Here is a 12,790-nt window from a genome sequence, read left to right as displayed (position 1 = left end):
CATGCACGTATGATAGGATTAAGATATCTGAGTTTTTTTACTTCAGTCGCTAATTGGTATATCTTAATCCTTTCATATCTGTCCTTAAAATGAGGCCATCTTTAAAAATTTCTCCTAAAGTGCTCGATTTTGCCTTCAGATACCTCCATGCAACTTCCATTGAAGTAATTGGAGCTGTGCCCGCATATCTGATGCTGGAACTGGATTCATTGCAATTAAGGTACACATTTACTGGCATAATTAGTCATCTGAAATGATTGCTGGGCCCAGACTGACATACTGCTTGTGCAGAATTTCCTAGATTGGATTCTCTGTGCGTGGAAGATTGAAGATTAGAGTGATAAGTTTATTTTGTGCCTTAAATTTGTAGTTGTAGCAGTATTTTACTGTAATTTAGCATATTAATTTTCCTATTTTTAAATAAGAAATATGGAAGGAGGACATGAAAACAACATATTTTTCACAATGACGTCTTTGTACATCTTTTCATACCAAAACAGTAGGCGCACATTCCATCATTTCTACAAGCACGTTACAGAGTATGTGCATGCACAGTCGTGCTTTGTGGAGTAGCATGTAGCTTAAAATATCCAACCCTGAGTATACTGGTTTTTGGGGTTTTTTTTTTGAGGAGTGTGGGGTGGGGTCTTTTAGCTTGCAAAGCACAGAGGGAAAAATAGGGGTGTAAAGAATCCCCCAGTTACCTAACAGCAAAAAAACCCCACATACGAGAACTTTAGTACCTTATGATTCACAATATGTATGGTACAATAGAGCACTTATTTTCCACTAATTTAAAATTCTGTGTGTTTTGTGATTGAAAATTGCTTCCATGCAGCTTTTAGATTGGTGTCTCTCTCCTTTCTGATCTGGGGAGGGGCTGTTTACAAAAATCTTGACTTTTAAAACTAACGGGTTTGGAGAGAGTTGTATAAATCCATGGCTGGCCCTAAAGCAGAAGACTTTGTGGAAGTTTTCCCAAAGGAAATGCCAGTCTTGAATTTGTGACCTGTTGTGGTTTAACCCAGGACACGACCCCACAAAAAATTCCATCTGAAAGAAGTTGTTCTGGGATGTTACAACCTGTTAAAGCACAAGAAAACTAGTGAGTACTCATATGATTTAGAAAAGTTACAGATGAATATTTGGGTCTAGTTCTAGAACTGTGAAAAAGTGCCAGTTTTCAAGGTATTGGTTTTATTTGGTATTTCTTTGCATTTGTAGTGCTACCAAGTTTAAGAATGGCAGAATATGTAGTTCCCTATGAAAATTATCCAGTGCTGCAAAGGTTGAACTTATTTTATGGAAGCCTTAGTCCAAGGGCTTTCATACCACTCTTGCTGTTAGTGCGAGATCATCTTCTTGTGGCAAGTGCAGCTAATATTAATTGCCGTAACTTGTTCAAATTGAAGATGCTCTTTATAACACCACAATTTGTTGAAGGTTTAAGATTTGATTTTTTTAAACAAACGCTGTCGTAGGGGAGTTGAAAACACAAGAACAAATAATTTGTTTGAAATAGAACATTAGAGAGCAAAGTAGTGCTTTTAAAGGACTTCCTGTAAAAAACCAAAACTAAACAAAAAATTACTGTATTTTTTTACTATGACTGGTTGAATGGAGAAATTATTCCTTCCAAATGATCTTTGGCTATGGTGATCACTTACGTTTTAACATAGTAGTAGTAGTAGTTAATTACTTTAAAAATAAATTTTAATACCTGTTTAATGCATTAATTCTTAGAATGCTACTATAATATTTTCTACATTTAAGCAAATACATGGTTAGATGATCGTGGCTTTATGACCCCTGCATCCAGAATACTGAACAGGTTCATAATTCAGCCTATCACTGAAATTCTTTCACTTTTTCATATCTATTGCACCAGCTTTACTATGTCTAGGAAATTGGGATCTCTACCCATTTTCAGGTACAGACTCTTGCAACGGAAGGGACTGATTTCTCGACATTAGTGTTCCTTTGTTCTGTGTTTACACCCTGCTTGTTCTACGTTTGTACATTTCTTTGTTTCGTTGGGATGGAAATAGGCTAAAATTATTGCTAAACCGTTTGTTTTTCCAAAAAGGTTTCACTATTTTTAATTCATTCTCATTGTGTGTTTTTGCAGCAAGCTTAGTAGTGGAGGAGCGAACGAGACAGATGAAAATGAAAGTGCACCGTTATAATCAGACATCAGGGTCTGGTTCTAGTCAAGAATATGAGCGTGAGCAATATACCAAGGTAAAGTCAGTAGTATTGAAATGATGCTTTGGCTTGAAAATTGAAGGCATAAACCTGTTTATTCAAAGTATTATGTAACACTCAAGAACCCTATGTTATAAAGCCTGACAGAAATGTCTTTGAGCAACAGCTTTTCGACATTGTTTTTACCCCCATCTGACGTGCATTAGACTTAGTCTTTGTAAGTAGACTTAGGTCTTCATCACCTAAAATGAATCTGCAAAAAAACAGAACACTTCAAAACAAATTCAGGGAAGAAAGATCCTTCAACAGTTGTTAAACAAAGCCATGTCTCCTCTAGTTTAGGAAGACTGTGGACTGCAAATCCCTGGAGGCTGGAAAAGTGGGCCATGGAAATACCATGCTGTATTGACCCCACTCATTAGTTCTTCCCTTGCTATGTCTGAAGTGTAGAGTGCTAGGCAGTATTAGATCCAGTCCCATATAGCTGTTCTCATATATGTATAATTTTCTTTCATCCTAAAAATATCGCAGATAAAATATTCAATTTCTTGAAATGCATGCTAATTACTTTCATCTCCTTTTGTAATAAAAGTATAAAGATTTCCTCTGTTAATTAAGTGCACATGAAATTAAATTATGTAGAGAGACTTTTTTTTTTTCCCTGATAATGCTAACATTATCTCCTGCAACCTTGTAAGTTTAAAACTACGGGATTCTGAGCAAACTGCTGCAAATGTCTCACACATCTGCACGGCCACTTCCAAATCAAGCTGTGAGGGGCTGGAGTGGAGTTGGAAGTTTCTGCCAAAGATGTTTTTTGTGATGCCGAGCAGAGAGGAAACATTTGCAGGAGTCAGGAGGGAAATGTTTTATTAGATTCTGCATTTCCTTCTAGAAATACAGCACTGTGTTTGTGCAGGCAAATTAAACAGCAGAGACAAGAGACGTAGTAACTCAGTCGTGGGGTTAATATTCCTGCAATTAGCTTCTTCCAGTGCCATTCAGAGTAAAGTGATTTCAGTGGGTGACCACAGGACGGCAGTATGAATGTAAAAGTCCACTCTGAAAAATTAAAAGGCACGCGTAGCAACTGTATGCATTAAAAATAAGGTCTCAATAACAGTAGTTGGGAGAAAAACACAGCTTTTATTAATTTAGACTTTCATGCTTCACTAGCCACATTTCAAAGATTTTCTTCACATCAGTGAGAACTAAACAGATGTATTTTTATTTCTACAACTTAAAAGAGACAAACTTTCCATTTATGAACCAGTGCCATACACAAAACAGCAACCTTTGTCAAGCTCTCTGCAGCTGCAGATGTCAGAACACTCTCAGCATTTATTCCTGTAGCGCAAGTACCAGACTTTCTGTCCCTGCCCCTCCAGGGTCACTTTTCTGTGTTCCCAAAATTGATGCATGCTCCTGGAGGCACAAGTTAAAATAACAAATGAGTGAGGTACTCAGCAGAATCAAAATCAGGTATTTACTTACGAGTGGGTAAATAGACAATTTGGCATCTGACTTATATCTAACTGATTTGAAAGATTTGTTCAAAAGGTTTTTACAGTTAAATGTAGAGACAACTTTAATAAACTTGTTTCAAGACCACTCCACTGTGAACATAGAACTTAAATGAACAGTTCTCAAAGGGAAGAGAAGTAAGAGAAACAAGGCTTTGTGTCCTCAGTTGCCAAATTGTGGCATATTGGGGTTAAAAAAAAACCCCACAATTGGGATGGAAATTTTCAGTGAGATAATACGTCAGAAGCCAGAATTTGTACTCATTTGGCACTGGGTTTGTTGTTATCTTCACAAGAAGTCAACTCAGGACAGGAGGGTGAGAGGCAGTGTGTCTCTGAGGTACTTCCCAACCGGGTAATATGTTAAAAATAATAGTACAAATGGGTCTGATAAAGTTTGCAGGAAAGAGAGGTAATGTGCAATCTGAGGACTTTGACCAGGATGACCAAACATATACCTTTGTTCATAGCTAAAGGCCAGTTTTTTGCTTCGGATTAACTGTGCTTACAGACAGGTCCAAATGTTCATATTTTTCATTATGAAACAATTTTTTTTAAACCTCACTCTCTAATATTTATCATAAGCATTATTTTCCTTATTGTGTTAATGCAGATCCAACGTATGGTTAAATAGTTGTTGGAAAACATCAAGTTGCAATGTTACAAATTTCTTTCATCCTCTAGTATCCTAAGTTTTCTACTATGTCTTTGGTTTTAAGAGATATGTGGAAATTAAATCAAAATTGAAGTCACGGCCTGATGAGTTCTAAGTGGAAAGAGCTCTGTTGGAAATTGTTATATTCAGATTTATTTTGTTTTCAAGTTTGACCACAACTCTGTGGAAGAAAATTCTCTGTGTGCTGTTACAAGAAAAATGTTTTTGGAGTACCCAGTGTTCTGGCAGACATGTGCTCCTTTCCATGCTATGATAGCAGTAAGGAGAATAAATTAGTTGTCCTGAACCTTAAATCAAAAACTCTTTAACTTTACATGTTTTTCTATATGATAAAGGTGTAGTCCTAAATAGGATGGTCCAACATAATAATAAATAAGTGCTGAGAACAAATTGTGTTAGCACATTTTAACATTCTGTACTATATTCAGTGGTATAGCTGATTCATATCATTGTGGTGATAGCCTCCACTTTAAAAATGTTACTAAAGCAACCCTTGTGCTACTGACTTTCTTTACCCTCAAAAGATGCTGAAAGAGCCAAGAAAATAAACCAGACAGATGAAGATTTAGACAGCTCTAATGAAAATGTAGTAAATCATATCAGGTGGCACTTCAGCTTTAGTAGCTAATGACTGAGATTTCTAAGGACTTAAGAATATACCTAATTTCTGCGGCCAAAATCTGAGAAATGTCTTTGAAAGCAAAACTTACTTTAAATTAGAAAGAAAATACGTTCAGTGGTCTAATAGACATTCTGGAATAGAGAGAAAGAAATATTAAATGACTTGAAATGGCAATTGCAAGCACAGTTTGTCCCACTTTAACAGAAACACTTGTTTCCCACTGCTTCAGAGAAAATACACTGTTCTGCACATTGAGAAAATCCTCCCTTCTAGTTTCCAAAGCAATCCTCTCGCACAGATTTGATTATTCCAGTATGTGCAAAATTCTCTAGACCTTTCAGAATTTTCCTGCAGTATGGACCAGATCTCTTGCAATAGTTGGTTATGTGTATGCAGAATTAATTCCTTGAATTTAAATGTTTTTTCTCTTTTATTGAAACAGGCCTTTGTCTTTTTCAGAGGGATTGTAACATGGCCTTTGCAATTTCTGGTGCATTTCTTCCATTGTTGTAATTTCTCCTATTAAGTTTCTCAAGCTTCTAGTGTCAGTAAGCAAGTAAAAGTTTTTCAAGCATGCACCATGCAAGTTGGTGTGTACACATTTTTAAACATCTGTGCTTTAAACATCCATTATTGGATTTTGAATAGATAACTGCCTGCTGTACAACATCTGTGTGGGTCTTGGTGGCTGTTCCATCTTCATTGTTTTGTGAGGTTCACAGAGCTGACATCCTTGGTTCCTTCAGTTCCAGTGGAAGGGCTCCATAGTTTACGTGAAACAGTTAAATTTGAAAAAGTTAAATAGTAAATAAATAATTATAATACAAACCAACAAAAAAAACACCCCACAAAAATCCCGAAGACCAAACCCTCTGTAGATTTGTCAGAACGGTTTAAACAAGACCTTTAAACATGTTTACCTTCTTTCTTATATACTGCTAAGGCTGTAGTGGCTATTATGCACATATTTGGGCTGTTTCAGTGTCTGAGAGAATCAAAGCACTTTGGTAGCATAATTGTGGTTTTGCATAGATACAAATTATAGTATTTCTTAATTAGGCTCTTAATTCAAAATAGCAAGTTTTTTATTGCAGATTCTATACACACACACAACACAAACACTGTGCTACAGCTGCTCCAGTTTTCCAGGGAATGTGCAACACATTTTTTTTGAAGGTCTGTTAACTCAAGAGAGCTACTGATCAGAGCACTGTAGTATGTACTTAAAAGGACATAAATCTATATTTAGATGCCCTTCTGACTCAGTTAAGAGTGTATGGGATTGGAAAGCATTTAGCATACAAGAGTAATCATTGCATTAATTCAGTGGCACTCTGTGGATGTAACTTGATCATTAATGTTTACAAGGAGGGACTGGATAGGAGACTCAGGATGACAGGAGGCTGGCTGCATTTAGTTTTATACTATACTGTGCAAAGCACTTATGGCTATGTATAGGGAATGCTCCTGGATATTGATGTGATGAGTATCCCCTTCTTTTGATCCCCCTTATCCACCTTCAAGAAAAAAAAAATTACCATATATCCTGTTGATACGAGTTTCTTCAGTACTGGTAGTATTTCACAAAATTCAGTGATGTGCATTCAGTTCTATGAGGTCCATTCATTCATCTTGTGGACTTCCCTGCAGTTTGACTTGCTTATTTTCATGTTCCCTGAGAGAAAGGTGAGTAGTGTTCACAGTAGTTGAGTTGGATACAACTGTGGGAAGGATTACTTAGAGTAGTGCTTACTGGGCTCTGGACCATCGTCACATGAGCTGCTCCCAGGACACATACCCAGATGCTGGTAGCAGTCAAAGATGAGACCTGGACACACCAAGGGGCTTATGCTGGGCTGTGAACCCTGGCAGCATTTGGAAGAACCCTGTGTGAGCAGTTGTAAAACTCAAGGTGATTCCTGACAAAATTCCTTGTTAGAGTAGGGTTCCTCAAAAGGTAGCTGTCATCTCAAGACTTGATAAGCCTCTGAATTAATCTAGCTCTTAATGTTTCTGGTCTGGATTTCTCTTTCCTCATTTTAATCCCCATTTAATTTTATCATTTAATTTCCTAATTTTAAGCACTTAATGAGGAAAGATATGGCACATATTTGCAGAGGCACATATTTGCAGAGGTTAGTCACCTGAGGCTTTTTTTTTCATAGTCAAAGGAGGGGACACTGCTTCAGCTTTCAAATTTCCAAACTGTTGTAATCAACATGGTTTTAGGAGATAAATCTAGAAATAGAAATGCTTATTGAAGAGAATAGACTATTAAATTACTTCTACAGTGTGCCTTATAGTCAGTAAAATTGCTAACACTGTTAGTCATTGAGGAGCTGTAAAAGTATTTATGAAGTACAGTCATTTGATTAACATCTATCCTCTTTCCACTGACGTTAACACATCTGCACTTCATCATACCTCTTTTTTTCTCCTTTTACTGGCGTAGAAGCAGCAGCTCCACAGGTGGTAAAGTGATTGGAAGAACTACATTTCAGTTGTTTATATTTGAGATAGTTACACTCAAATTTCTGTCTCTGTAATGCAGAAGCAGACAGTGCAGATAGTTTGGACACATGAAGCTAGCTGCTATTAATGTTTAAAAAGCCAGACCTATTCTTTAGTAATTGCTGTCGAAGCTGCTGCAAACTTTAGCAACTCTCCTAATGTGACAAATAGTGCACAGAAATGTTACATAAGCTTTAACTTTGAAAGATACAGAGCTGGAAAAGAAGTGATTGCACTGAAATTTCACTTTTTCAAGCTTCAAAATTATACAATATATAAATATTATGTGGCAGGGAAATATAAATAATATATAATATATATAATAACAGGACAAATACATGCAGAGTGATAAAGAATAGTAGTTTTCAGCATGAGCAGAACTGTACTATATGTACTTTTGAGCCTAGCTGGAAACCTTCAGGCATTTCTTTAATGCAGATACCAAATAAGTGGATCTTAGCCCATATTTTTCTTCTGATAGGTTCAGGCTTATTGCAACAGTAAAATGTTCTTCTTTTAATGATGACTGTGTTGTGGAAGAGTGGTATTTACTTCTGTCTGTATTTGAGGGGGAAAAAAAAAGGGTAATTTCAAAATTGCTTTTGTTTTGTTCGTCTGTTACCTGAGATGACTGATTATCTGGCTGTACTGAAAAGGGGTAGGTAGGGAATAACTAGGAGAAGTTGTATGCCTTCTATAGAGGACAGCTAATTCAACAGAAGCAGCAGCTATAGGGAGGAAGAGCTAAACCTGGAAGTAGCAGTAAAATACAAACACTGTAGCACTTGGCATTAACTTTCAGCATCACCACATCTTGTGCTAATCTCTATTTCTGTGAAGGGAAGAGTTTTCAGTTTCTTGGGAATCACAACCTTGGCATACAGTATAAAGGGATAGCAAAAGCTCAATGTTGCCATGAAAATCTCATTTAGAAAGGGATTCTTCGTGCTTTATGCAGCAACTCTGTGACTGGAATACCAAGACAAGTAGAGCTGATAAGTATTAGGGTCCTTTCTGTTTCCATTTTGGAGAGGTTTATTTTGCAGTCTGAAAGAGGGCAGACAGCAAAGTTATTTAGCAGAGTCTACAAGCCATTTCCAAAAGTTTATCTGAACAAACTTATAAGCATAGTCTCACCTTAACCCCACTGGTCATTCATATTCAGAGAGTCACACCAAGTCACTTGGAAAGAAAATCTGCTTGCTGGAGTTGAAAATATTTTTAAATATTAGAGCTCTTGAGCCCTCTGTGTTACCCACTTTATTAAATCGGTGTTCTGCTGCATCCGTTTCCACGTCAGTGCCTGTTGGGCATGTTATTGGAGCTCAAAGTCGTCATGCTGCAAGCTATTCGGAAATCATCTGGAGAATTTCATTTAGTATTTAAAGCTGAAAATTTACGTTTAGTAACCCAGAGCTGTCTCTCCCTCGGATGTTTTTATTTAGTCAGCCAGCGCAAGCCCCTCACAGGGAAGGTACTACTAAGAGTTACCTCAATACACACTCCTCAGGTCAAACCCAGTTTTTTATTCATAAATTGGTTTGTGAAGTTAATCTTGGCATATGCCATCCAGGAGCTATGAGTAACCCTGAAACACATGTTGAGACACTAAACTTGTATAACCCCAATTTCTCCTACAGATTTCTGTATTTACAGTCAGTGCTTAGTATTCTATTTATTCCCTCCTCTACCTCTGTTAACTTTCTCATCTTATCTTAAATGTTTTACCAAGAGTTTTCCAAGTGTGCTGTGGAGACCTCCAACATAGTTGCTAAAAGGCACCAGAGCAAGAGAAAATAAATCTGGCTTGAGGGCAGGAGGCCTGATACATTAATCTGTACAAACCCAAGGTTGTGTTTGCCAAGTTTTTAAAGTTAAGTCATGATATTTGTGAACTGACTCAGCATGCAACCCAGTGCCTGGTTGAGCTGGGGATATTCCCAGACCGTCCCAGCTTTGCGTATAACTCATAAATAAACTTCTATGACTTGCAATTTTACAGAGCACAGATGTGGAAAATGAACTCCCTAGGGTGTCATCAAAAACTGCCTAGTCTTCCCCTGTGTTAATAGTTTTCCCATAATATGCCCTGGAAGTATACCACTGTTTTAGTTGCTTCCCAGCCAAGGGTACCTTGCTCTGTAATGATAGTGGGGTTTAGTTTTGGGAACCTAATAATGATTTGAGTCTCATATCTGTGTGACTGAAGATTTAGGTAAGTGACATTGCTAGGACTGAAGCTACCTTTAGTGTATGTCTGAAGGATGATGTGAGTAGTAAGAGCTTTATGTAATAGGCAGTGTGGTGTCACAGTTTTGACTAATGAAAGCTGTTGCTGTCAGCAGTTCTATCCCTATCCATACATTCCTCCTGCTGGGTCTTCTGCTAGTTCTCACCATGCACACATGTAAATGCAACTAGGTCAGGGAACTGATCTGCCTGAAAACAAGCACTATTTTTGCTGAGTTACCTTTCTGTCTGACTAGTCCTCTTGTGTCACAATGCAAAGAGGCATTCTGAGATTAAAAATACTTTTTTTTCCTTTTCCCATGGAATTTAGGTCTTGAAATCAATCCTCAAATGTCAGCTTTATGTAGCATTACATTTTGTTCAGACCTATACGCAGTTCTGTTCCAAACTCTCTACAGTTTACATATACATGTATACTCTGTATAACTTTTTTTAATATTTGAAAAATAGAAGAAAGGTCTTATGGGCAATGTCTGTCCACTGCAAAAACACTTCATTATTATAGCTCCAGTGTACTAAAGAACCAGCAGCCTATTTCAATTCTAATGCTGTAATTTTTTAAGTGCTTTATTTAGTCCATAAGTACCATGTTTGATTTCTTCACTAGACATAACAACATTATTTAATATAGGCACTTCTCTAAATTTCATACAATTTTGTTACATTCAAAAGCAGTTAGAGAGGTTTGTCATACTTAGGTCAAATTGTTTCAATATATGTGTTATGTTTTGATGAGACTCCTCACCCTTTCTTTTCTTGATCTCTAGTATAACATACAAACAGATCAGTACAGAAGTTGTGATAACGTCTCTGCCAAATCATCAGATAGTGATGTCAGTGATGTGTCAGCCATTTCCCGAACCAGCAGTGCCTCACGCCTCAGCAGCACAAGTTTTATGTCGGAGCAATCTGAACGCCCTCGTGGCAGAATCGGGTGAGTTCTCAGTGCAGCTTCAATTGTATCACACCCCCCCTTTAATTCAGTGCCAGACTGCAACCAGAAATTACTGAAATTAGATAGCCAAAACATAAGAATTTATAAAAATTGTTATGCACATATAAATGGTATTTCATTGCTGGCCAATGATGACAGTATTTTTGCAGTTTCGCATCTAAAACAGAAAGTTAACTTTTTACAAGAAGATGACTGATTAATAATGTATTTGTGGCAAATGGAAATTGAACACACCCTGTCCCCTCATTGCTGGCTGTCAGAGAAATCTATATGTCAATAAGGTATTATAGCAGAAATACTAGTAGATTTTTTTATCTAAAGAAGTAGCTATCATAAAAGCTCTTTTTTTCTTTCTTTCAATCTGTAAATTTTTCTGCCTATTTGCTTTTATTTTGATGGTTTTATGCATATGATAAATTACTAGATTTGAAACAAGTGTTTTATAGTCATTTTGATATCTCTGGTTCAAAAGTAGTTTAATTAATTTGTTTTATCAATAGTCAAATACCTGTTTCATCCTTGATAATAACCTATTCTCGGTTTACTGCTTTTTTAGATACACAGATTGATTCCTGTCTTCACTTAACTTGATGAGAAAACTCCCATCACCTATAATGGCTATAGGATTGTCTTGGTAGTCTATGATTACAGCTACCAATGTCTGAACTCTCAGAAATTTGCCTTAAAGTATTATAAGACACCAGAAGAACTAGAAACTATATTAAAAAAAGTCATCCGTATGGAGGAAATCAGATGCCATCAGTTTGGATGGCATCATTTAGTACTTAAGAACACTTCTAGACAGATTCACCATCCAAGAAGTTCAGCTGCAGGCTTTTTGTTCTGTTCACACAGTGGGAACGGATGTTAGGGAAACTCAGAAACTGGCCTCTGTGTATGAACTAGCTCCATCTCATTTTTTTTGTGAAGGAAAGTTCATGAGGGTATTCAAAGTCATGTTTCAGATTGGTGAAATTATAACCTGACAGCTGCAGTAATCCACAATCCACCACAGCACTGCAGTGGAACTGTAAATGTATTTAAAGTTATTCAAGTGTTTAGCTATTTAAACTAATTTGTTTAAATGCTGCACCTCATTGCATCCTAGCTTTTCAGTATTTGTCTCTTACAGAGGGCTTTATTTGTACCAAAATACCTGTATTTTCTAGACATTGTATTTTCTCAACCGGTACCTGTTACAGTGTCTTTGGCAGGTTGAACAAAATACGATTTTTGTCCATAAATATCTCTGTGTTGAACATATTTTATCAGAAATGTTGCTTGGGTTCTGAATGTCTGATCGCAGATACCAGAACCAGGAGAATCAGTGAGCCCTATGAGTCTGGAAAGGGAGAAACCTAGGGTCAATCTTTGCTCTCATTCAGCCTCTTCCATTTTAATGAGTAGCAGAGCACCTTGGGTACAAGATTAGTGTTCAAAACCAAGTACCTGCAATGGGAGCTCCAATTCAGCTTTACTCTAGACCCCTGAAGTGAGATGTAAGTAGAATTCAGATGCCTTACCTTTCTGATACTGTCCACAGAATCCATACCTCAGAGATTAGATAGTTTTGCTTGCTTAAATTTTCTCTAAATTCAGGTAGTATTTCCATTGTGAACAAAAGGTATAGTAATAATACACAGTGCACTCATTCAGCAGGAATATTAGGAAGAAACTAACAGATTCATAAATTACTCATAACTTTCAGTATTTTACTTCTAAGATGGCAGTTGTTTTGCTTTTAAAATAAGTGGAACATGTCTAATGGACTATCTTTGCAATTAGCAGATTTCAGCTATTAAGTGCAGTGGAGTGAAATTAAAAATAATTTTGATGTTAGGCTGGAAAACATTGTATCCAACAGATTGACATCCACTGGTCAAAGTTTTCCATTTGGGTTGTCCACAATTGTATTTAGTTGATTGTCTATCATCGTTATAAAAATGTCAACGTTTTTAGAGACCTGCAAAACTGTTATGGGAATTAGATATCAAGAGAGGTCAGAATGGAAGGAAGGTGGGAGTTGAAGAAAAGGAGACGGCATTTTG

At 36.9% G+C, this 12,790-nt stretch overlaps 1 protein-coding gene across 3 annotated transcripts in view; it reads left to right on the top strand.

Moving 5' to 3' along the window:
* LOC136015457 (regulating synaptic membrane exocytosis protein 1-like) overlaps nucleotides 1-12,790 on the top strand; it is a 79,718-nt gene that overhangs the window by 11,438 nt on the left and 55,490 nt on the right. The window contains exons 1-3 of one of the 3 annotated variants that reach the window (XM_065681427.1): nucleotides 166-220; nucleotides 2,129-2,241; nucleotides 10,555-10,721. The exons of 1 other annotated variant lie outside the window; for it this stretch is intronic. In XM_065681427.1, the coding sequence (XP_065537499.1) occupies nucleotides 2,161-2,241; nucleotides 10,555-10,721 (248 nt within the window). In that variant the 5' untranslated portion in view covers nucleotides 166-220; nucleotides 2,129-2,160. Of the gene's footprint in view, nucleotides 1-165; nucleotides 221-2,128; nucleotides 2,242-10,554; nucleotides 10,722-12,790 lie in introns of those variants that run through there. One more of the 3 variants, XM_065681428.1, reaches the window with a different exon arrangement.

Source organism: Lathamus discolor, chromosome 5, assembly GCF_037157495.1.
Source record: "Lathamus discolor isolate bLatDis1 chromosome 5, bLatDis1.hap1, whole genome shotgun sequence".
Classification (NCBI taxonomy): domain Eukaryota; kingdom Metazoa; phylum Chordata; class Aves; order Psittaciformes; family Psittacidae; genus Lathamus; species Lathamus discolor.
This window is presented reverse-complemented; position numbering and strand designations above follow the sequence as displayed.